The 25992-nt window shown below is 40.0% G+C and overlaps 1 protein-coding gene across 8 annotated transcripts in view; it reads left to right on the top strand.

The window, feature by feature from the left end:
* Positions 1-25244, top strand: part of ENAH (ENAH actin regulator) — a 90156-nt gene extending 64912 nt beyond the window's left edge. For 3 of the 8 annotated variants that reach the window (XM_068185913.1, XM_068185912.1, XM_068185915.1), the window contains 11 exons: positions 6141-6460; positions 7675-8475; positions 10248-10555; positions 10802-10938; positions 11321-11375; positions 11690-11738; positions 13908-13974; positions 16395-16457; positions 19785-19863; positions 21094-21151; positions 22223-25244. In XM_068185913.1, coding sequence (XP_068042014.1) covers positions 6141-6460; positions 7675-8475; positions 10248-10555; positions 10802-10938; positions 11321-11375; positions 11690-11738; positions 13908-13974; positions 16395-16457; positions 19785-19863; positions 21094-21151; positions 22223-22260 — 1975 coding nt within the window. In that variant the 3' untranslated portion in view covers positions 22261-25244. The remainder of the gene's footprint in view (positions 1-6140; positions 6461-7674; positions 8476-10247; positions 10556-10801; positions 10939-11320; positions 11376-11689; positions 11739-13907; positions 13975-16394; positions 16458-19784; positions 19864-21093; positions 21152-22222) is intronic. The other 5 variants (XM_068185916.1, XM_068185918.1, XM_068185917.1 and 2 more) reach the window with 5 other exon arrangements.
* The last annotated feature ends 748 nt before the right edge of the window (positions 25245-25992 follow it).

Raw genomic sequence — 25992 nt, 5'->3', positions numbered from 1 at the left:
ACCTCTTCATTCAATGCAGCAATTACTTCAGTCAGGTCTTCTCCTCAAGATATTTTGTTTTCTGCAGGCTTTGTCTTGGATCTTTGTTATCTACAGTGAGTTTTAAAATTAAATACTTCAAACAAGTTTCTGTTCATCTTGGAATGTCAGCTCAGTGCCTCCTGAATTTGGATGTGATACAAAGATGCCTTTGTACTGTTCATGGAAATACCTCTGTTTTTAATGTATCTGGCTTTGTGACAAGAAGCCTTCCAGGTTCGTGGCTGAGCTCTGTTATTCAGGTTGATATATGGGCTCCTCAGTGCAGTTTCCTATCATCTTTTTAGGAAAAAATGTAATGGCTTGATCTCACAGCCAAGAGCAAAGCAAGCTAGTGTTAGAATCCTGAAGATTTATGTGAATGTACAGCACAGCTTCCACTTGAGGAAGCAAGGTGACCTGCCAGAGCAGGCAGCTCTTTGCTTTTGCAAACTCTTTCAGCTCTGGATTTGTTACTCATAGGTTGTTTTTTTTTTTTTTCTCTTGGTGGCCTTGTGACAGAAACTCTGGGTTTTGACACAATTGGAGTTTCTTCATGTTTCAAGGCATCCTTGCTCTGGTGGAAGGAATCTTTCCACAAATCCAGTAACTTTGCTGCAGGTGGCAAAGATATGGAGGCTTAGATGTGAAAAGTGTCCCAGGAAAGGACAGATTCTCTCTGGCTATTAAGTCTACTTGGAAATAGCATATTATTTTTACCAGTAAACAATGAAGTTTCTTAATCTAGGTGAGATCTTTGTCTTCTCTTCAATCTGTATGGTAGTGGCCATGTTTTAAGAGAATTAACTGAGGGCTCCATTCTTTTGATTGACTCTGTTGAGGTCTTCAGCAAAAAGCCCAGAGGATCTCCCAGTCATTCACCTTCAGGAACAGAAGTTAAAAAACCCACCTGTTCCCTTCCCCCACCTCAATACAGATCAAAAAATAATGGATAGTATTAATCTGAGACAGCTTCCTAGTTACCCATCACACACACTGGGTTTTGAATGAAAAGGTGCTACTTGCTAAATGGAAAGTGATCTCAGTGCATGTGGTGTCGGCTCAGCTCCTCATAACAGGAGCTGAGACAGCAGGGCTGCTTAATTGATATTCCTTTTTATGATCAAGAGCAAGCCAGGAAGGCTTTGTGTGTACCTGGGTAAGTAAATTAACTGCAATTCTGTTTTGCAGTTGTCGTGTAGGAGAAATTCTAAACACTGTCACCATCACAGAATGTGGGGAGATTTTCTTTTCAGCAGGGATGCAACAGTGTATGCTTAATTCTGCTCATTGCATTTTTTTTTCTCCATGTGTTATTTCAAGATTGTAGTCGTGCTCCTGCTGCTTGATTGCCCAAAGAACTGCAGGATCAATGCTCATATTAAGTCACAAGTTAGTATTGTAAATATGATTCTTTCTTTATTCTCACACAGTATCTCCCAGTATCTCCTTAACTGAACAAAAGTATAAGGGCAAGAGGAGAAATAATTTAAAAAGCTGGTGCAATGTTAAAGTAAGCTAATTTAAAAACAGTACCACCAAAAAAATAACCAAAAGCCTCCCCCAAAACACCCCAAAGTGAAGTTTCCCAGAATGCTTTTGACATGAAGCTAATTAAAATCCACAAAGAAAGTGTCATGAATAGTCACTGTGATAAAGCTAGGAGCTATTCTGAGATTCTGAAGTTGACTCTGAATCTAAACATGAGTAACAGTACCTTGTGTGTGACTGACATGTACAGTTTTACAGCAGGCTCAGCTATTTCATGTAAACTAGCTCTTAGATGTAATAAGTCACACTTCTGAAATAGTTAGAATAATCACGTTGTCTTCGCTTAACAAGCATTTCACTACAAGACAGCTTTCTGGGGCATTTTGAGTACCTCTTTAGCTTCTTCAGAAGTTGTCCTGGCAGCCAAATGTGCTTTCTAAGACTGAAGGATTTTCAGGTATTGCTTTCACAGGGTTCTTGGACTACCAGTCTTGACATTCAGATGTACTTTAACTGATGTGTGATGACTCTCCTTAATCTACTAATGCTTTTGTCTAATAGAATTTTGATCTCTGACAAAATTTAAAAATAAAATTTTAATATCTAATGCTAGCTGAACAAAACCAGAGGGATTTAATGCAATTCTTTTTGAATAATCAAATGGGGTTTTAATCTTTTTTAGCTACAACTGTAACACTTGTTAAGATCTAGTGTGTAGTTTATGGAATTCTTCCTTGCTTATTAAGTTGTGTTAAAGCAACTTGATTGCATTACTGGCAGACTTCTCTTCTGACCTGTGCACCTTATGGTTTGGTTTTCAAAAGGTTTATTAAAATTCTTAAAATGACAGTAGAAAATAAGTGAGTTGTGAGGTGTGGATTTTTTTGGTTGGGGATTTTTTTTTGCTTGTTGTTTTGACTTTTTTTTTTTGTTGTTGACAAAGGGATGCTTCAGTGACATATATTGAGAAATTATTCTCAGCAGTGGTGTATTTAATCTCGTGTATAAGATGTGCTTGCAAGGTATTTTGCTGCCCTCTCTTGGTAGAGCATTTGCATTGTAAGCAAAGTGCTTAACTTTGTTCCTGGCAAAAAAAAAAATCTGGGTTTGTTCCTTTTATTATCTGAAGAAATGGAAAATGGGGATTCTTTAAAAAAAAAAAGTTAAATACTGCATTACTCAATATTTACTAAATAATGAGTACTTTGTTGTTCAGGTCCTGTGTGGATAAAAGTGGTTATTTCACTGTCTTTCATCTGCTTCTTATTTAGCCAATATAATTTAATAGTGTTCATTGCCAATTGAAATAATTTTGCTTCAGACTAAGTTCAAACACTTAGATACATTTTGTTATGACACAAACCCTTCTGGGCCAGGCTGAACACCTGCAATTCTTTTCTCTGCTGCTCTCCCATCCTCTGGGCATCCCTTGGTTTAACAGCTTCTGCATGATGGAATTTCTGTTATCTAAATTATTTCCCATGGTTGTTGGTTTGGGTTTTTTTTCCTGTGGGCTTTTTCCTGCTCTTTTTTTTAATCACTCTGGCAAGGAGTTCTATTGCTCATCTGCCTGATGTGTAGGGGTGCTTTTTGCTTTTGAGCTTTGCTCTCATTATTTGCATCAACTCTTTCCTCCCAGCTGTTGTGAAGGGGTGTCCCCATCAGTCAGGATTTCATACAGCTCCAGTTGTCTTTCTCAAATTGCAGCTTTCTAAATTATTGTTAAATGGAAGGTGTTGGGTACACTTGATAACAGTTTTCTGCTGCTATTTGAGTCTTTTCAGTTCTGCTGTTCTCTCTGTTTTGAGGTGGGAGCAGGGATGCAGGGATTGTGAGGCAGGATGGTGCTATTTCTGTACTGCTCCATAATCTTTTTTTCATGTATAGCATCTGGTTGAGGTTTTTGAACAGGACACATCAATGAATGGATGTTGTTGTAGAACTGCCTGTTGTAACCCTAATATCTCACTCCTGGGTCCATAGGCAACCCAAAGTCCAACACTTTGTAAATTAATTTAGCAAGTATTTCCCTCTCTCTGCCCTGCTTCACTTCTGTTGAGTTTTATTGGCCAATTTTATTCCCAGGTTAGTTGGAATTAGAAGATCCATCAGTAATTCTTCATAATCAGCCATCATCCTTGCTACCCTAAATAACTAAATATTATTAAGGAGCTTTATGACAAGCACCTCGCTGTTTCCTTTCCAGGTTGCTTATGGAAATATGAAATAGCAGAGCTTTTGGTATGGCTTATTGCAAAACAGCCTTGGCAATGCTGCCCTTGTGTGAGGAGTGACCTATATTGAGCTTCTATTTCTGTAAAGAAATGAAGAACTTCAGCAAAAGAAATTTTCTGGCAGATGCTTGATGTGTTGTTAAACCCAGGGAATTGATAGCTTCCAGTATTATAAACTAAATATAACGTGAAATGTTTATGATCTCAAATGCCATATCTGCATGTTAGGTTTAGGATGAACAGAGTGTACATTTCTAGGGAGAATATGCTCATTTCTGGCAAACGAATGCAAAAGAATGACGAAAATAAACAAAGCTGCTTTGGAGTCTGTCAGTGTTGTCTTCTGCTCTGAACAGTCTTTTACATAGAAACATGTGCATCCACCTCTTCTTTATGAAAAAAAAAAAGGAATTTTAACATGACCAAGCTGAAGTTAGCCTTGATGAAAATCCTGTTTTCATCTAATAATAGGTTTTATATGAGGGGAAAAAAGACCACATAGTAAAATTAGTTTTGTACAGAACAAGCAAAAATGTAATGTCAAAAATATTTTTAATACCTCTTGGAGCTTAAATTTCTGTGGTTTATATTATATTCTCTTAACATTTATAGAACTCCTCTGCTGGTTCCAAATATGTATGGGTCAATCACCTGACATTTTAGTGGACTTCAGAGGCTTAAAATCAGTCATTTAACAAGCTGGGTTGCAGCTCTGGTTTCATAGTGACTACTCTTACAGCTTTGTTTTATGGCTGAGGGAAGAAGTGGTAAAAGAGCAGAACTGGATTTTGCTTCTGATGGGTAGTGAGTTAAATAGTGAAAAAAGTCCTTTTGTTGTGCATAACTGGAACTTATGTGGTTATAGAAATTATGAAATCTTAATTTCTTTTGTTTGTTTGTAAAGGAAAAACATTAGTCTGAAAATCAGATGGACTTCAATAACAATAGTTCATGGGCTGGAGTTTGCAGTTATGCTGTTTTTTTCTGGGCATGAAAAGGGGTGAAACAGCTGAAGTTCCCTTCCTTTTCAGAATTCAGTCCTTATGTCTCTGCATATACAGCATAGTATTACCAATGACTGTCCAAATTAAATTGCCCAGTGGCATAGTGTAGAAAACACACATCTGGTAGCTTGAGGTTTCAGAATTCAGGTTTCCTCTCTGCTTTATAGTTAAGAGCTGGCTGTGCTTTGTGTTCGTTGAGAAGCTGTCATCATGGCAGAAAAAATGGCTCTGTGCTTTGTAGACAAGATTTTTTTTTCTGACTGTTATGATTTTTTGTTTGTTTGTTTGGAAACAAGCATTCAAATAGAGAACAACAACTAGCAACATTTTCAGTGTTATGTACTGACAGGAACATGCTGGCCACAGCTGGGAGGAGGATTGGCCTAATTTTTGTTTCATCCCTGAGTTATCCCCAAGAGATGAAAAAGCTTTGAAAATCAAGAAGCTGTATTTTAACCAACTAGGAAGATACATATTTTAAAAAGCCCAAAAAAACCCTAAAGAAAATATAGAACAAGTTGAGATGAAATGATCAGAAAGGTGGTATATACCTTTTCCCACTGCATTTTTTTTTCACTAAGTCCTTTCAGCCAACCCAGTAGCTTTGGCAGAGAATTCTGTAAGGTTTCTTCTTACCCTTAGGATATTTCCACTGCCTGGCTTTTACTTGTTTTCCTCCTCTTCATGTCTTCCCCCTCTCTGCTTTGCTTTGCAAAGCCTCCCATGAGCTGGAAACCCTGCCAGCTCCCTGCAGTGTTTCCTTGGCTGCTGCACCCTGGATTTTTTTGACCATGTCCATTTTTCCTGTGCCTTCAGGGTGTTCTTGTGTTGTTGCCAGTTCAGCTGTGTGTGTGTGTGTTAAGAGGCAAGTGTGGATGGACATGTGGGCATTTTGATGCTTCTGTAAAATATGGATAATTTCTACCTGACTAGCTAATCCAAAAACCATAATTTATTTGGGGGTGTTTCTTTTTTAATGAGTATTTGTGTACTGCTATTTCACTGTACTTCTGTTCACTGCTTTGAGCATAAAATACCGTGCAAAGAACAAATGTAACTCCATATCCCAAACTGGGAAGATTGTATCAGTTAGTAAATTAGCAGCATCAGCTTTCTATTCTTGCCTCTTGAAGTCTGTCTCTCAGAATGTTCAATTAGTTAAGAGGAAATCGGTTATGAGATTCTTTTTACTATAAACATAATAAAACTATTATCCAGCTCAGAAAAGTGGCACGTTAGGATTAAGACTTCCACATAGGTACAAATGCTGTGCTTTTGTTCTCGCTGCTGCCAGGATTGTTGATTAGTTTATCTCCTTGTCCTTTTAACAGTTGCTTGATGTTTTTGGTTTTCACTTTGCAGCTTAGTCTCTTTCCTTCTCTCATCATTGTAGACAGTTGCAAGAGCAACAGAGGCAGAAGGAGCTGGAACGGGAGAGGCTGGATCGTGAACGAATGGAACGGGAGAGGCTGGAGAGAGAGAGGCTAGAAAGGGAAAGACTGGAAAGAGAGCGCCTAGAGCAGGAGCAGCTGGAGAGGGAACGGCAAGAAAGGGAACGGCAAGAGCGCCTGGAAAGAGAGAGACAAGAGAAGGAGAGGCAGGACCGGGAGAGACTGGAACGACTTGAACGGGAGAGGCAAGAAAGAGAACGGCAAGAACAGTTGGAAAGGGAACAGTTGGAATGGGAAAGAGAGAGAAGAATTTCAAATGCTGGTAAGAATTTCAAAAGCCAAGCGTGTTCTACCACCAGACTGCTCTTTATGTGTTTGGGTGATGGAGTGTGAGAGAACCAGCAAATGGCAGTGAGTACAGCTGTGTAGCAACAGTCAGTATTTCAGGCTTTGTTTTGCTGGAATTCCTTCCCTTTTTTATGGCAAGAAGTCCAAGATATTTGACTTTCCTGTCATAATTTTCCATTAATTCTGAAATAAATTTTTTTGCATTATTTGCTTACTCCATTGCCCATACTCTCTTATTGTGTGGAAGAACTTGAATCATTTTGGGCACCTCCAACACTGGTTAAAGTATGATGAGTTAAACTTTCTAAATACCTTATCATTGTTTGCTCTATTCAACAAATGTACTGTCATTACATAAGTTGGGGGGAAAAAAAACCCTAAAAGGTAAAAGGTTGAGTGTGTTAACATAGAAGGTATGTTCCTATATAAGGCAAAGTAATAATGTGAGAAATGCTTTTCAGTCTGAAGTCTTGCTTAATCTATCATTGTAGTAACATTTCAGTGAAATGTGTTGTATGTATTTGTAGATAAGATAATGCACTGCCTGTGGAAATGTATCCAGTGATAACTGAAAGCTTTCTCATTTTGGTAATATAGTGGAACATTTGTCAAGTGCTTGGTTGTTCTTCAGTCTCAAACTCAATTTACTTAAGTCAGCTCATGGTGAAAGTCAAGGAATACTATGTAAGTCATTTTAGAGCAGAGGATTTCATTGGAAGTTTTATTCCCAGTAGTTTCAATATTTGCTATGGAGCTTTTTCTGGGGAATAGAGATGACACTTACTGCCTATGGTAATGGTTTTATTAGGGGAGTTGAAATAAATGTTAAGATCACTACATTTGCTTGCAGTTTGCAACCAAACAAGAAGATAAAAGCTGGTAAAAGACTGATTGCTCAACCCTATATCTAACCCATCTCACAGATGGGATTTGACAAAACTTTTTCTAGAATGTACCTGTAAATTCAAATGTTGGCACAAAAAGAGTTGGTAAAATTTAAGAGCAGCTGTTGATAATATGTAAAACTTTCCTAACAGTATTTTCACTTGTGCCTAATCCTCTGGTACTAACTGTAGTCTACATTTTTACATTTTGTTTGAATGCTGGTTTTGTTGCTTCATTAGCTCCCTTTTTCTCTTTCTCCTTTTTTTATCCTGCCTTTGCTGCTGCTTTCCATCTTCTGTCCAGCTCCATCTTTCGACAACTCCCCGTATAGCACTCCACTTCCTGAATACTCCAGTTGCCAGCCTCCTTCAGCACCTCCTCCATCATATGCAAAAGCAGTCTCAGCGCCAATGGCAGAGGCCACACCGGAGTACGCTGTAGTGACTTCTGCACCACCGACTTCCACTCCCCCTACACCGCCTCTAAGGCACTCTGCATCGCGTTTTGCTACATCCTTAGGCTCAGCTTTCCACCCCGTTCTCCCCCATTACGCTACGGTTCCTCGTCCGCTGAACAAAAGTTCTCGGCCCCCCTCTCCCGTCAGTGCCGCGGCGACTTTGCCTCCCAGCACCAAGCCCACGGCCTGGGCCGCGCCCAGTTTCGCCCCCCTGCCCCCGTCTCCTCCAGTAATGATAAGCAGCCCACCAGGCAAAGCCACTGGCCCGAGACCCGTCCTCCCGGTGTCGGCTTCCAACCCGGTGACCCAAATGTCCACGTCTCCCACGGCTCCTAACGGGCTTCCTGAAAACCTGGCTTATCCGGTTCCTTCACCTTCTACCTCAGGTCCAACGCCGCCTCCGCCACCTCCTCCCCCCCCACTGCCTTCCTTTCCGCCTCTGTCACTCTCTGGAGCTCAAGCTTCTCCTTCTCCCAACTCCCCGAACGCCTCGACTCCCTCATCCAAGCCTAGTGTTCTCCCTTCTCCCTCTGCAGCTACCCCTGCCTCTGTTGAGAACTCTCTAAACTCTGTGCTGGGAGACTCCTCTGCTTCTGAGCCAGTCTTGCAGGCAGCCTCTCAGCCGGTTGAAGCTCCGACCCAGCAGGGTAAGGCTTTCTGTTATTGCTACTAATGCACTAAGCAGGAGCCCGCGGGTGTCAGAGCCCCCGAGTGTCCCCAGGCACTAACACGGTGCTTCTGAAGCTGCAGTGATCCTAATGCCACAGCCAAACACAGCTGGGGTAAGGGAAATGGAAGGGCTCTGTGCCTAGGAGCCCGTGTTCTGTGGCCTGTCATGAGGAAAATCCTGATTTCTTAAGAACTCACCTGTTGAGAACAGAGTTGGTCAAATTCTTGCTTGGTAAACCCTGCATTGCTGGTTTATTTGGGAAGTGATGTTACCAGGTAGGATCATTAGCTTCCTAATGGCGACCAGCATAGAAGAGTATATGTGTGGCTTTGGACATGTAAATGACCTTCAGTGAGGAATAATTCAAATTTAGAAAGTAATATGTGTCACCTGCAGCATTTCTGGACAGCGGTTGTATTTTGATACATTGCTGCGGGCACATACATATATGTGTGTGTATTTAGATACAGAGAGACAGGTCTTTCTGCAGTATTTTGCCAGTGTAGCTAAGAAGACTTTGGACAAAAAGTTTGATTAAAGAGGTGATAGCCTTAATGAACACTCCACCAGTATGATAGAAATGCATTTTACATGGTAATACATGTCTTTGTTAACCTGAATCCTGCTTTTATATTGATTTAACAGATTTGGGTTGATTTACTAGATGTAGGTCTTTGTACAGAACTCTGCAGTACTCTAAAGGTGTGGGCAGAGGGGCTCCTGGGGCTTAAGCAACCTGGTGCAAGCCATGCAGAATGCACCCTGTTCATATCCTCCTGACTGAAATGAAGGTCTGAGCTGCTTTGGGATGGAGTGGAAATAGAATGAATGGCCTCGCTTCTAGTATAAAAGTGTGCACTTGGACAGTGAGTGATGCCAAGAGGGTTTAACAGGCGTTTGAATTTCTGCAGTGGTTAGCAGAGTAGGAAACCAGGAAGACTCGTATTTGAAATTCCTGCCTTTAGAGATTAAGGTAGTTGTGCAGTATTTTTCCTGCCTTATGGCAGTTTTGGTGAGACAGAGGTAGGATCTGTAGAGGTGCAGAGCAGTTGTCCGAGTCAAAATTTCTTAAATTCTTCCTATAATAATAATACAGTGATAATGAGAATATTCTTTTTTCAAAGTACACATTGTATTTGGATAACAATGTGAATTTAAAGAAGTAAAAGGATGGTAGATAAAAAAATAGAAGAGCTTCTTCCCATCAGCTTGAAATACATCAGTCTTCTAACCCACTAATTAGTGTTTGTATTAAATCATAAAAGTTGATTGCTGGAATTATTTTAAAGGAAAGATTTACATACAGCTTAAAAATTAGCATTGGCACTTGTACAGTTCAAGGTTTCAGATGTTTGGGTGATGTGTTAGTGCCTGTTAATGCAGTGAGATACTGTTTAGCACCATGTGAGCACACCCCATTGTTCCTCCTGCTGCGATGCTCATGCCTGACTTGACTCTCTGCCTGTTTCCTGGTGTGAAGTTGTTTTTGGTTGCAGCACAGAACCTGACTGGAGGGGTTTCATGTAAATGTCTCTGGAGCTGTCTGATCTCTCCCAGCATACTGTGTAATATTTTTAGTACATTGAATAAGAATGCTTCTCTCCTGCTGAAATTTAGTGTTTTCTTGCCCAGTATCTTACCAGTTTTAATGTCTCTTGCACTGAGCAAAAGAGCCACCATTTCAATGGAAGTAAGACCTTTGTTTTCTAAATCCTTAATGTCGTCTGTTTGTTTTCTCTCTGACCCTAGGTGTTGTCCAAGGACCACCTGCACCTCCTCCTCCACCTCCCCTGCCCCCTGGCCCATCTCAGTCTTCAGTAACAGCCCAACCTCCTCCTGGCCCTCCACCACCTCCTCCACTCCCACCTTCTGGGCCGCCGCCACCACCGCCGCCACCTCCTCCACTGCCCAGCCAAGTCCCTTCCGTTCCCCTGCCACCTCCTGCTCCCCCCCTCCCAGCCTCTGGATTTTCAGCGGGATTCGTGTCCGAAGATAATCGCCCTCTAACTGGACTAGCAGCTGCACTTGCTGGAGCCAAACTTAGGAAAGTCTCACGGGTAAATATAACCCTGGTTTCTTTTTCCAATTCCTGTCTCCACTTCTAACCTCTGTTCAAGGTTAACAGCAGTATCGAGACATTTGGGGTAGGCTTAATTCATTAAGAAAAAAGCATTTTGGGATGTGCTGCCAGCCCATGCCATTCTTTACACAGTTGTGTCTTTCTTGCTCGTGAACTTTGCTGGTTTCATGAAGTCAGCTCTCATTCTGTTGGCACATCTGCTGTCTTTTTGTGTGCTCTGAAGGGTGAAGACTCCTCCAGTTCGAGTGGAGGAGGAGGAGGCTCTGCTTCATCCAAAACAGACGGTGGCCGTGGAAATGGACCCCTTCCCTTGGGAGGCAGTGGGTTGATGGAAGAAATGAGCGCCCTGCTGGCCAGGAGGTGAGGAGCTGTTCCTGCTCTGCTCCAGCTGCTTAGTCATCACACAGGTGGGATTTGGGGTGCCTGCTTGCAGCTGGCTGAGGATCAGATAGACAGCAGCTCATGGTTGCTTTGGGAAGCTGATCATGTTTCATGAATAGCCATTTTTATTTGAGTGTAATCCAGTACTTCTGTGTAAGCCTTTGTGCAGCAGTAGGGGAGAGCATACAGACTTCAAATTGCACAGTTGCTTTGGCAGGAGGGCTTTGCCTTTGAAGGTGTTTTGAAAGTACTTCTTGAAACACTAATTTTCATGAGGCTGTGTAAGTCTTTAATTGCAGTAAACAACATTCTTCCATCTTAAAGCCATGATGAGCTTGGTAACTTTTGTCTCTGCTTACAGGAGAAGAATTGCTGAAAAGGGATCAACAGAACCAGAGCAGAAAGAAGATAAAGCTGTGAGTTGAGAAATTTTATCTAATTCACATTACTCAATACAAGGATTATCAGAAAGATTCCAGTGGTGTACAAGAGATTATTTATACTTTACTGTATAAATATACACACATACAACCACTGCTCTGTGAAGTGCTTGCCCATTTTCTGTATACACTTGAGCAGAACAATTTTATATATATATATATATATATATATATAAAACCTTAAATATTTAAACAGTTGAGATTGACTCTTATGAATCTAACAGATGATAAAGATTGTTTTTCTCCGTCCCTCCTCTCTCCCTATTCCATCTCTTCTCCCTTTTAATCAGGAAGAATCAGAGTCTTCATCTTCCAAGGTTTCTTCAACAAGCACACCTGGTAAGTAGCTCAGGTTAGTGAACTCTGGGACTCTGTAATGCTAAAATCTAGTGACAAATCTTGGTCAGCTCTGCTGAATTTTGGAGCCTGCCTCTTCTCCCATGATTACAGCCTGGGGTTTTGCTATAGAATGGATCCTGGTTCAGAAGATGATGGATAAATAGAACATAAGTGAATAAAGAATATAAATGCAGAGCGTTGAAATTCTTTGTCCATGATCCCTCTGCTGAAGAGGCATTGTTTGGAGCTGCATAGCCACCACCTCTGCTGCAGTGAGTAAGGGAAACTTACACATTCTGCAGTCGGCCAAGAGGTATTGCCAGCATGCATATGTATTCATACTGTAAATTATTGTCTCTCAAGAGACACTCAAGAGTTTCTTTTCCTGTCCTTTAGTAGTGCCTTGTTGCATCCTTGGTTTCCCTGGCCACATCTCAGTACATACCTGCAAAAGAGGGAGGCTGTGCCATATAACCCTGCAGTCTGTCATCCCCAAAGGCAGTGGAAGCAGAAAGGAAGTAACTGGATCATGAATACACCAGCATTCAGTCTGCTCCAGTTTCCTCTGCTGATTGCTTGCCCATGTGTACATTTCTCCTCTAGATGATTCAACCACTTGATGATGTGCAGGCCTTAATATTGATAACCACTGCTGTATTGTGAACAAAACCTAGGTGACACCTGGCTGGGGAATAAAAAGGAGTGCTAGGAGTTGTATGTCCAGATGGAAATAACTGTATCTCAGTACTACTGAGATACAGGCACTCATCTAGAGTGTCTGTCTAGTTCCTTCAACTAGGAACTAGACAGTTCCTAGTTGAAGGAAACTATGCAACTAGGAAAGTTTGCAAGGAAACAAATGACATCACACAAATCAAGGTTTTCACACACACACCTTTTTTCCCTCTTCTTTTAAGAGAGTCTGGTTCACTCTGTTAAACAGAAAGGACATTAGCCTTGGGAAAATGACTGCTTTTGTAACACTTCTGACAATATAGGCCCAAAAAGAAGGTAATTAAAACCAGTGGAAGTGGTTCCTTTAATTGGTGATGATAAGAAGCCTCACCTATTCTGTTAAAAATGTCAAATGCATTCAGAATTTGACCATTCCCTTCCAGTTGAGAAATTTTCTTTGTTTCTTGCTGTGCGATGCTCTGATAATGCAGAGCCTCATCACTGGAACAGGTCTTTAAAGTGTTTTAAGAGGAATGCTTGGCATCCTTGAGCAATCTGCAGCCATAGCAGAAGTTTCTCAGTTTTGCAGATATAGCTAAAATCCTGCTAAAATAACTCCTATGGCAGGACAAGTCCTGAAGACTGGTGTATAAAATTAAGTTTAAAGCTTATTACTAGCATAAGTAGCCTGCACTTGGCTGGGTTACAGACTGTGCTGGCAGACTTCTGCAATTTAGATATTCTCAGTATCCAGCTGCATCCCAGGGAATTTTCTGGTCAATAAGAGACTCTGAAAGGGCCTTTCTGCCTCTCTGCTTACCTAGTTTAGCAGAGCTAAGCAATATGAAAGAAAGGGAGCAGACCAAATAAACTCCAAATCTGAAGTGAAGACTGGTAAGATCTCTGGCACACTGAAGTCCAGAGTAAGTAATGATAGCAAGTAATAACAATCCACAAGGCTGTTTTAACTTGTGCAGATTGTAAGGAATGAACCTTCTTCTTTCTCATTGCTGGAAGATATTCTGGTTGTGTCAGGTTGTATCTGCTGGCATGTCACTGAAATTGGCACTGAATTAATTTTCTATCACTAAGAGTTTAGGAAAACTCCTTTAGCTTAGAAGCCTATTCCTCAAGTATTTGCAGCTGACTGGTTACAGAATTCCATGTTTCACAACTGAAGCAATCCAGTACCTATAAAAACTTATCAATAAATCCAATGCCTATAAGGTATAGGCAGACCTTCTGCCAGCTGGATTAAGAATCAAATGGCATTTACAGTGTCTGGAAGAGCAATGAGACTTTAAGATGCTCTCACTTGATGCATTCACAGATGAATACAGGAGGTAGCTTAATGTGAAACAGCTAAAGCAATGGAGTAAAAAGTGCAAAACACCAAGCAGCTGACTTGAGTTGCCAGGTGCTTGAACTTTCCTCACACAAATTACACAGTGGATAGAAAAAGACAGTTTTTAATCTCCTCATTCTGTTTTCCAGAACTAACAAGAAAGCCTTGGGAAAGGACAAATACAGTGAATGGAAGCAAGTCACCTGTTATTTCCAGGTACTCGCCTTTTGTACCAGCTGTCTTTTCCTTACATTTGTTCTTGTTGCACATGCTGCTGAAGATACCGGACTAGAATAGTAAAGGTCATCTTTATGGGTTTAAAATTGCTGCTGTGAAACTGCTTTTAGCGGTTTAAGTAGGAATAAAGAGTTACTTTTGGAGAATGCTAATAAGAGAAATTTTTGACAGTAAAAACAAAAGTTGTACCCAAAAAAGTTTCTTTTAACAATTGCTGGTGTGTAACCTGAATTAATAAGGTGTGTATTTGCCTACAGCAGTCTTTAGCTCTTTATCTGAAGTGTGAAATTTCCTATAAGGTGAAACCAAAGTCAGTGCTGCAGTTCACATATTCAGTAGTAAGTTTAGAGAATTGGTGTTCTTTCTATTTCTCTGCTACTCACAGAATGCCTTTGTGGATATTTAAGCCATCTTGGTAAGTTCTGATTCTGTGACAATTTTCAGTAGCTCTTATACCAATCTAAGAAAGTCCATCCTAAAGAAGTGTAGAAATGTTTTACATCCCTCAATGCATCAACCAGTCTTGGGTAACTTGTCAGCTGGAACTTTGGTAGGCAGGGAGTGTTTTGGTAGGCATTTTCAGTAAGTGAAATGGCTGCTTTAGCAATTTTTTGGAGATATATTTGTCATTTACTTTAAGCAAAAGGCTTGTGGTTCATTTAGAGTTCCTGTGTATTGTGTACATAGAGGTTAAAGGGTTCTGACCCCTGATAATCTGAGGAAGTTACCTGAATTTCTTGAGAGAAAACAAAAGAACGTGTTTGACTTGGGAATGCTGTGTTTAAAATTACCTGAATGCCTGTTAAAATTTGGCTGTTGGAAACAGCTGTAGAAGATTGGGTGATCAAAGTATTAAAAACAGTTGTTCTCTGAGAGGCCTCACTGGTAGTTGAAGTTGCCCTTGAGGTCTTCAGTTCCAAAATGCAACACTAAACACTCTGAGTATCTTTGTCTCTTTTAGAATAAATCCAGGAGTTTCAGGTGTCTGCAGCCTTGGTTCTGGTTGCTTGCTTTTTTTTTTTTTTTTGTCAGGAAGCAGGTGCCATTGGTGGTGACATTCTCTCTGCTGCACTGTCAGTGTAACAAAATAGTGCATCACCTTTGGCCCTGGCTTTGCCCTGCCCTCTTCCCCCTCCTCCCCAGTAGGTCTGACCTGCTTTGACCAAGGTCTCTGGTGCTGATACCTTGATCTGCTTCAAAATGTGGTGTTGAGGGGAACTTGTCACAGAAATAATTGGTGTAAGGCATCCTAAAGAGCATTTTAGAGTTAATACAGTGGAAGACAGTTGCTGACCCAGCCCTTTGGCTGTAGATACTTTGTTCAAATTGCTTATCCATAGGGTAAAGGGATTTATAAGTAGGGCAACTCTCAATATGTGACTCTTTTGGGGAGTCTGGAATGTTCTGAAGTCTTGATTCTACCTGCCCCTACAGCAGTAGGTTTTTGTAAACTGTTTCATGCTTCCAGTTTCTCTGATCTTTTTCCAGCTGGTGAAATTCAGAGGTTGCTGAGGTCTGTTTAGAAATATTTTCTGACCTAGAGGAGTACAGAGAATTTTTGAGATTTCTCTTAGATATATTGGGGCACTCTCTCCATCAGGCTTTTGTCTTCATTCATCCAGTGGAACATGTGGGTAGAATTTAACTTGATGTGAGCTTCCTTGGGTATATACTCTAAAAGTACTTCCAAAATAAGAATTCTGTGTTTATTTAACGTCAATATTCTTTTCCAGTGCTGTCATAACCTGCTGGAAGGTGCCATAGCCCATACTTTAGGCCTGCTGATACAGTTTTCTAGTCGGTGTTGATGGCTTGCTCTGCTAGGAAGAGGAAAATATCATAGAAAGAGAAGCTGTTGGAAATCTCTCTTGAATATCCTTGTGTTTTTCTTAAGTGTCTACATTTGCCAACTCGCCAAGTCTCTCTCAGCAAGCAGCTTGCTAAACTAGCTTTGTTTAGTTAAGGGGAGCTGCAGTTTGAGACACTAATCCTGTGTCTGCCAGAAGGGAATTTCTTTCACCTGGTAGGGCTGGAGAGCTGCTCCTGACCTCTGCAGGGAGGATGTGAGTCACTTAAAGGGATTAAGCAAAGCATGCTTAAGAAACTGGCAAGTCAGCAACATTTTCTCTTCAGAGCTTCCACAGAGGTAGAGGATGAAGTTGTTGTTATTCAGAGTGAATGTTATAAGTATTTTAAAGCAAGTTAGTGTCCTGTCCAAAATCAGGCCTTTTCTTCTTGGAACAAACAGAAAAGACTTAAGCTGTGGGCTTTTAATATTTCCTGAAACATTCAAGAAGAACTCCTGAATCTACTGAAACCCCATGGTGTTTAAGGTGCTAAAACTGAACAAAATTAAGACCTATTATAGCTTTTAAAGGTAGTGTTTCTCCCCCTAATAGACGGGAATCTCCATGGAAAAATCTGCTTGCTTCTGAAAACAGGTTCTATGATTCACTAAACAGGTATCATCCTGTTGGGATTTGAGACTTCCTAATAACCCCTTTGACCAGTTCAGGGTTGGACTTTTTCTACACAGGTTGGTAATCACCACATGCACCTCCAGGTTCCTCCTCCACCTTTTGTTTGTCCAGTTGAGCCCACTTTTGCACTGGTTAAAAGCAAATGGTGTCAAAGGCAAATTGAGATGGTTTAAGAACCAGGTATGAATTCATATAAGATACTGGTTTTCTGACAGTCTCCACTTGCAAAGGTACAAATTCCTGTTGAATATGCCAGGATTTAGTGGACCATTTGCACTGTTTTAATAAGCAGTTTTTCAAAACTCTAAGTTTAGATACAAAGGAACAGGAATTCATTTTCTAGGTGTGTTTTCACATCTGCTTTTTGATGAAAGAATTTTTAAACATAAATTAATGTTTCTACTTGGAACATATTCACAAGTTAGTTGACATGATGTGTAATTTTTTCTGGAGATTTAAGTTTCACTCTCTAGTGGTCATAAAGTACTGACATTGAAACTCTTTAGGCTTTGAGAGCTTTCCAGAGGTAAATGTCTTCCAGAGCCCCTCAGAATTACTGACTCAAATTCCAGCTTTGCTTTTCATGAAGGCACTCGTTGTGGTGATTACTTAATCTTTTTGTATGAAAAGTTCCCCTTTTAGCTACTTATCTTGGGTGGTGTATTGTGCATGTTGGCATGAATAAGATCTTTTCTTTGCATGCTTGATTGAAGGTGTGTTAGGGACTGTCAGGCTTGCCTCACTGTCCTGTTAGGCAATGCTATGAAGAACCACACGGGAGAGCTCTTGAGCCACGTTGGGATCGAATGGCTGGGACGTTTTTATTCACTAAATTTCAGTAGCTAATGTTTTCCTAAATTTCAACTGCATTCAGGCTGAAAAAGGAAAAAAAAAAAAAACATACTTTGGAGAGGAACACAGCTAGATTTTCCTGAGATTAGAAATTATCTATTTTGCTAATTATGGTATTTCAGTGTTTGAAATAAGAATGTCTTGCATTTTGGAAAGCAAAAAGGGAGCACATTGTCAAGATTAAGGGGTGGCGTTCATAAAGAAGCTTTCCTGTGGAGATTTTTAACAGAAGCAGTAGATAGTTATGGTGGGTAAAACTGACTTTTTGTTCTAAAGATATGAAGAAAAAGAAACAGTTTGTGTAGAGGTTTTCTTTGAAGTAATGTTATTAATACATTAAACTCATAAGTAATTAAAAAAATATTAAAGTGTACTATTGGTTGGGTTCTTCCATTAAGGCAGGCACTCGGTGCCTGTTAGCAATTGCCAGGAGCTGCATTTAAGAGGATTTTTTTCAGTCATGTTGGATAAATGCTGTCATGCCATAGTGTATGGGAACAGAGCTATGGTCAGTGGAAACTATCAGAAACTATATATGATCAAGGCTCGCAATTTCAGGTGCAAACTGCAGCAACTCTTGAAATACCAGGTACCAGATGAAACAGTGATGGCCAAAGATCTCAGCTGATGGATGTTTTTGAGCAAGGAATTCTTCCATACTGAACTAAGCACTGTAACATGTAAAGAGTTCTGTAAAGGATCCTAAACTGTGGTTTGCCTTCATAGCATTAGTGCACACAGTAGGTTCTCTGGTGGTTGCAAGGTGAATTCTATTTTCCAGCTTCTTTCACTATCACGTTATTCAATATTTCATCTTCTGTCTTCCTCGGTGGATTGTGTGTTTAATTTTGGTGTGTTTCAAGAATAGTAATTAGCAATTTCTGTCTGGGAACTTACATTTAAACTGTTGTGGACTTAACCCTTTACAGCTGTGACAGTTGAGGTTTGTGATCCCAAGGGAAGAAGTATCAAACTAGAATGTTGATGTGTGCACCCTTTTCTGTTAGAGACACACTTTGTTCTTCTTCAGTTAGCAAGTCAGAACACAGTCCTGTCAGGTTGTAAAAGACAAGAAGACAATCTAGTGTGAGGTTCATTCAGCTCTTACTGAACAAAACCAGCAGAATAGGATAATTTCCTTATGGGATAAACTCCTGTCTTGTAAGGGAAGATTCATGAAAGCTCAAGGTGTGATTTTGTAAAAGAAAGAAATAAAGTCTTTTTTTCATTCCTGTCCACCTTTGTTGCAGTAAATCAGTCTGTACACTCATGTAACAAATGCAGAAAAATGCAGTGCTAAATGAATTTTTCCTATGTAGGAATTTTGAAGGGACACACTGAAGGGCCCACTGAGTGGGCCAGGCTACTTTGTCCAGAGATGCCACATACAAGGGCAATGAAATAGGACCCAGCTTAGTCTACTTTAAACTCTGCCCTTCCTTAAAATTAGCATACTGTGATAATTCTAAACATCAAGGAAACCCCTTGAGATGAATTGTCAGGAATTTTATCAACAGCTTCTTTTTGGCTTGAAGTTTTACAGGTAAGGGAGGGAGAATGCTAGCCAAGATGTAAAATGTATTTAAGAACAGCAGAACATTCCTCGCTCTTGGGAGAACTCTTTTGGTATTCCTGCTGTGGACATCCAGGCTCTGTCTCTGCTCACAGCTCTAGTAAGCCCATGAGTCTGAATTACCCCTTGAATGAAAGAGGGGATCAGGAAAGAGAAGTGGAAAGGCAGGAAACCCCCTTCTTTTGGAATCTCTGTTAAAAATGCAAGGTCATCTGGGTAAGCAAGTTTTTGATGTCTAAGAGAGTATTTCATAAGCAAATATCAAACATGACCTAGTCCAAAACATTAGAACTACCTCTCAAGTATCCTCTGATAAATCTTGCTGCTGTTACAGTGTTTGCTTTCAGTAGCTCTAGAAAGCAACTGATGGGATAATTGAGGTTGGATAACATTGCTTGGGTCTGTCAACCTTTGAAAATCCCCCAGGGTGATTGCTCAGCATTCATACAGTCAGCATCAACATGCAGTTATTAGTTAGTGGGAGTGCTTCCTTGGGAGACCCTCTTTTGAATGAGCAAGGAGTTTAAAAAGGAAAGTACTTGACATTTGAAGACATTCAGCTTTTCATGCCCATTATGAAGAAATCAGAAACCACAGTGAAATCTGTCTGCTGCTATGAAAGTTCTTCTTTTGAACTAATAACTCTTATGGTAATTAATATTTCCAGCGTGTGGAAAACATTCTTGGGTGTTGCTTTCTATTCTGTGTGGTATTTTGGGTCTGCTTGATTTTTCCCATCCTCCCACTCCCAACATTTTTTGTTTTCCATTCTGATTTTTTACTATGTTTTTGTCAGACAAATGTCAGCAAATTTGATGGGGGAGTTCTATGTATCCTGTAATAATGAGCAACCAGTAATTCATGAATGTGTTTTTGTGCTGCAGACCAAAATCTACATCAACAGGACAGCCCAGTGCCAATGGAGTACAGTCAGAAGGACTAGATTATGACAGATTGAAGCAGGTATGTGGATAATGCTTTAAAAAAGATTGCTATGGAAGTTGGATATAAGGACTTGCAGCTGTCCAACACCAATTTTTAACTGGTTTGTTAGCCAGTTGCAAGGTTAATGATTTAGCAATTACTAGTCTTTATTTTTGCCCAGGCATGTGTCAGTATTCTTAGGAGCTGCAGCTATAGGATGAAAGCTTAGACAGCCCCATTAGTTTCTCACAAAGTTCCTGCTTTTGCATTAGGCAGCACACACAGGATGGTGCTGACACTGTAGATGGAACTGGGAAATCAGTTTGCCTGGAAAACCTTTTCTTCTCTTCTCGGTATCCAAACAAGTAACTTGGGGCAGCTCTAGCAGAAGAAATTTTAATATCAGATGTGAGCACCTGTGGACAGGAGTTCGCTGGGGAAGAGCATCCAGGGATGCTGTCTTTTGTGCAGCTCTCCAGTTCAAGAGGAGAGGAATCCTGTGGGAGTTGTGGAGTTGGAGGTGAAGGATCTCCAAGTGGCGTTTGGATCAATAGCTCCATCCCCAAGTGGGGAGGGAGATTCTGATGCAGGCTGAAGCTTGGTGGGCAATTCTAGAGCCACTTTTACTTGGGTGGCAACTTTTAGTTGCTCCTAGACCATGTCCCCACCTAGTGGTTGGCTTTGGATTGGGTTATGGATCAGTTCTGGTTGATTCTGGATTGGGTCCTGGCTCAACAGATAGTTCTAGAGTGGCTTCTGGCCTGGTGAGTGATTCTGGAGAAGCTTGGAGGAAAAGATGGAAAAAAACAGCAAGCAGGGACAGCACTTCACTCTGTCTTCATTCCATCACATTCCACTGGGACTGGGACCTTGATACCTTGATTAAATTTTGGTTTTTTCCCCTTGGAATACTTCCTTGGCTTGTGGTGTTGAGTGAGCTCCTTTCTTTGCATTCCACATCCCATTTCACCTGTAGCAAAGCTTTCTCATTCTTATCCCTTCTCCTCATAAATTCTGCAGGAATCAATTTGTGGCACTTCTAGGGACTGTTTTTTCTGCATTATAACTGTATTAGTAATGTTCTAGGGATGCCTTAGGTTTTGAGGATTAACTTGGAAGCTGAGGGGTGGGTTATGCTTCTCAGAAGGGTTAAGGATTAATGGGAAGGATTGTAGTGGGAAAGAATTCTGGATTTCTCTCCACAGAAATTTTCAGGTGGCAAAACGAATCTGTTTGCTAATCTGTTATTTATGCTCTGACACCTTTTAGGACATTTTAGATGAAATGAGGAAGGAGTTAACAAAATTAAAGGAAGAACTAATTGATGGTAAGTATTGCTCTGTTCACTGCTGCTGCTTAGTTTTAGAGTAGCTGCAGGTGCTTTAAAATGTAAATACAATGTATTGGTAGACTGAGAGTGATTTATTGGTAAAAGTAGCTTTGTTCTTTGTCTAGTGGCAAACCACTGGTGCCAGACCTGTTCCAACTGATGTGCTTTAGGGATTTCTCTCTTGGGGGTTTTGTTTTAGTAGAACATTGACACCAATGTGTCTTTTAAGAGTGGTTGAAGTTATGGTGTATTTGAGTGATTTGAAGTTATCCTTAGTATCATGTGGTGGTAGGTGGGTTTTTTTTAAATAATCCAGAGCTGCTGAGGTATGTATTTCAAAACTAGTAATATTCAGAAGAGAAATGTGCTTCCAGCTTTCAGTTACCTCTTGGATCTGTAACATAAAAGTCAAAGAAAAGAAGTCTCACAGTTTTCATTTTTATTTTAACAGAAGCTATTTTCCTATCTAATATTCTGTACTTAAGGGAAATCATTGAGAAAACATAATCCTAAAGGTTTGGCTTTGTGGAATGTACCAAAACAAAGTGTGGGGAGGAAAAATGTCATATTAACCTAATACCACTGCTGATAAAATATTGCATGTCATCAACTGATGTTGTAGAAAGAACTGGCTGGTTTGGGGCTAAGGAGAATGTAGTGCTTTTCCTTATATTTTGTTTGTGCTGTGTTGTACCATGGCCTTTTAGACCTATAGAGTGCAAACAGGGCCCTGAGGCTGCTCTTAAATTTAAAAAAAATTAATTAAATGAGCCCACACTTATGCTCCTTGAAAATTCCAATGGTGGAAATTCCAATTCCAATTCCAGCCTTGCTGGAGGTGGGAACTAAAAATTAAGATTTGAACATAAATTTTACAGGAAGAAAAAATGCAGTGCCTAGCTGATAATGCTGCTTGTCTGAAGCCACGTGGGGCTGCCTTAGGTGTTGGCTCTTCATGTTGTGAGAGCAGGGTGAGCCTGCTCTGGGGGGTCAGTTGTGTGTTCCAGCTTCCTGCCCAGTAAAGAATACTTTATTTGATTTGCTAACTCTGTCTCTGTCTCTCTGCAGCTATCAGGCAGGAACTCAGCAAGTCCAATACTGCATAGAAAGACTCGTACTAAGCCGATGTGACTCTTTAACTTGATATAAAACTGACTACGTTTTGTGAGCTGTTAGAAGAAAACGGAGACAGACAGACAGACACTTGGAAGGAGGGAGAAACAACTTATTCTGAAAAGCTTCAGACACATCACTCTGGTGATAATGCTATTCCCCTCCTAGTTTGCAGCTTTTTTCTGACCTTTACAGCAGGGTGGAAAAGACTCTTAAAGTTACTGTAATGATTATGCAGAAATTCCTACATCTATCAGACAAGATCACAGTGCTTTGAAGTCTACTCATGTCAAGATAAAATTGCACATGTTTCAGAATTTGTTGTTGAGACAAAAAAAAAAAAAACACAGGGAAAAGCTTGGGAAGGCTTTTCAGAGAGGTTTTCTTTATTAATGAAGGAGTTAGCAAGTTATACTGTTGTACTTCAAATGTATCTCAGGTTTGTCTTCCTATCATATCTGATATTTCCATGAGTAATTTAAAAGATCAGATGTGTAGAAGTTCGGTTCACGAGACAAGGAACAATTAGAGACACGTGCTTTTAAAGGGCAATATTTGTAAGTAAGGGTGACCTAGACGGTGATGACATATCAAGTTTTTGGAATTTTATGATAGGAAGCCTCTCTAGTTAGCCTTCATGCAATTTTCTAGGAAAATTAAAAAAAAAAAAAAGCAAATACAGTCCAGAGTTTAAAGATGTAGATGCCTTCCTACATTGTTACGATGCTTTACCAAATCTAAGACTTCGACATAAAGCAAATCAACAGTCAAATGTAAATCATTAGTATGTTGTAGATTTACAGTAGATTTTGGGGCTTTTTTTAGATTTATGCATGTGGACATTTTGTAATGTAACACAACACAGCCAGCTTTTTAATTAAAAGAAAAATTGCATGTCACAGAGTAGCCTTTTCATTTGTAAGGCTTAATTTATGCCCAGGAAGATGTGGGAAGAGGGAGGGGGAAGGTGACACATTTTTATTACTTTCTACACTTTTTCTTCATCTTACATGCATGTGTAATAATGAGGAAAACATGACTTTTATCAGTAACCATGTTAATGGAACCAGGTACTTGATCCTTTTGTATCTTTTTTCAGTTTTCTATTTGAAATTCAGTAATAACTTCTAGTAATGGTTCTGAAACTCCCGGGTGAACCAAACTCGTTTCTCGGTGAGAGAAAAAATGTTGTAGGCATCTGACTTGCTGAGGATGCCCCTGTGTAAGTGCGTTGTCCTTCACCTTTTCACCATGACCCTCTGCTTCACTCTTTTCTGAGACTCCTTTTTTTTTGGTTGTTTAATGAAACAGAACAGCAGTAGTTACCTGAGAACGATCAGGTCACAGTAAATGGCCCCTTCTCCTCCTAATTTATCTGCCACCCTCCTTTCCAAAAGAACTCAAAATCAACAAAAAACCCCCACAGCCCCACATGAGACAAACCCTGAAAAATAGCAATGATATTCTATTGGTTTTGCTCAACAACTTCAGAAATCTTTTTAGGGGAGGTGATACCTCTCTCTTTCCCATGGTTTTCAATCTTACGCGTGTAATTTTATTTGTTTTAATTTTGTCTTTTAATGTGATAAAGTTCAGTGGAATAGAAATTCAACAAATAGTGCTTTGGACAAAGAATATGGATCAAAATCTTCCCTTTTCCTTTGCAATGTCCATTTTTCTAAGCCGTGTTTGCTTTGGAATCTCTGCTGATCCAGAGGAAAAGTTTACCTACAACTCGTGGAGAGATTTGCTGACAAGTACAGGCAGCTCCATTCGTGGCATAGATGATTTCAATAGCAGACTGTCTGGAGTGCTGAACACCAAAGCAAAACAGCACTTAACAGCTTCAGAAAGGCTTCAATAGGAAATCTTTTTCCCATTCAAATGTTTTCTGATCTTATAGGTTCAGATTCTAAGGGAAGACGACAGTGGAAGTAACTTCCTAACTCCATTTATTAATTTTTTTTAATAAAAAGAGAAGAAATGACATCACCTTTCTGCATGCATTTATTGAAGGCATTAAAAAGAAAAAATCCATAGTAAGCTTGTCAAGTACTGTTTTTCTCAAAACAAGAGGAGGCATTTTCATCTTTGTTGATGTAGCTTTTTGTTTTACACAGACTTTTTGAGCAGTAAGGATGTTTACCCTTGTCAGAAATCGCGTTTGATTCGTTTCTAGGAGGGTTCAGGAGTTACATAGTGGAATAGCATGGATGGCTATAAGTGGTCCAAAATTAAAGCTGAACTTATAGATTGTGCAAGGAACTGGCTTATGCACTAAACGTTTTGTGCCTTGGTCTACAATTAACATGATTTCTGTTTAAAAGAAAAAGGAACAGATGTTGTCTTTTTGTGCTGCTTCTACATACATACTTTCTGTAATCCCAACCTGCAGAACTGGTTATTTCCAGGAAATCAGATTGAATTAAAGATTACTGTAGACATTTCCTGACCTACTGACAGTTGCACCATTTCCAGAGATTTCAGTATTGAAAATGAACTGCAGAAGCTACAATTATTTTGCTTACTGGTGACTAAGTTCTTTAAAAACCATATTGTGGTGGTTCTGTGCTTTTGTACAATGGATGTCTTAAGCTGAAGGCAGTTTAAGGGATCCTTCCTAATGCCAGGAGGGCGTCGCTTTCCTCAACACTGTGATCTGACCTGTGATAAACCTGCACTATAGACAAGTGGCTACCAAGTCAACTGCAAACCAACTGAATGTAAAACCCTTAGTGCTGGTGCTGAAATCTCTTCAGACAGTCATAATGATTTCCAGTTTGTTGTTTTAAAGTTACCAAGTGTCAATCAAAGACTGAAGCTGTTCACTAATGAATGTTGACTTTTCATGCATTTAGGTTTACCTTCTTTTTAGTTTCTCAGTTCATTCTCTGCTATTTTTATCATATTGTGTCATTTTAAATTTCTTACATGCTAACGTTTTGTTTGAGCGAATGAAATAAAATTGCAATATATACACGTTGCCACCATTTATTTCTGGAACCTCATAGAAGACTCTCTGAGATTTACTACTCAAAGTCCCCAAATTTTTAATGACTGTGATCATTCTTTACTCCTTGATTCCACTTCTCCTTTCTGTTTCTCCATCAGAAGATCCAGTAGAGAGCAGTGCAGACTTAACCTTATAAAGAATGTAACTGCAGGGACTGTGTACATTCATGAACAGTGACTGCTGTACATAAATTAAAATTAATCTCAAATGTATGATGTGATATACATTCTCACATGGTATATACAAACTTTGGTCTCTGTATCCATGGAGAACATGGAGGGAGAAGGAAAGACTGGGGGGGGAAATAATTGCAGTCGGTCTGACTTCTTCCTCTTGCTGCTTTTATGTTCATGACTTATTTTCAATACTGGTAATAAAGCAAACCTACCATGGTAGATCATTAGAGGTTTCTGTGCACTAAGGACAGTTTCCTCAATTTGTCTTACAGCAGAATACTGAGCAGAGCTGTTCAAATGTCCTTGACTTGACATCCTGAAGCTGTACTTTGCTGCTGCTGTTGTGTGGCAAACCTTGGTCCCAGTGCTAAGTTTGGCACCAACCTTAATGAGTTATAAAGGTTTGGAGTTTTTTAAATAAAATTATCACTAGATTCTGAAATGGTCTGCTGTTCTTGGGGCGGTGCTTAGGCACCAAATGTAAACATTTTTGATTTAAATGTCCTAAAAGTGTCACCAACTCAGTCCGTCAGTGT

The sequence above is a fragment of the Anomalospiza imberbis genome, chromosome 3 (genome assembly GCF_031753505.1).
Source record: "Anomalospiza imberbis isolate Cuckoo-Finch-1a 21T00152 chromosome 3, ASM3175350v1, whole genome shotgun sequence".
Taxonomy (NCBI): domain Eukaryota; kingdom Metazoa; phylum Chordata; class Aves; order Passeriformes; family Viduidae; genus Anomalospiza; species Anomalospiza imberbis.
The sequence above is the reverse complement of the archived record's forward strand: the minus strand, read 5'-3'. Positions and strand labels throughout refer to the sequence as shown.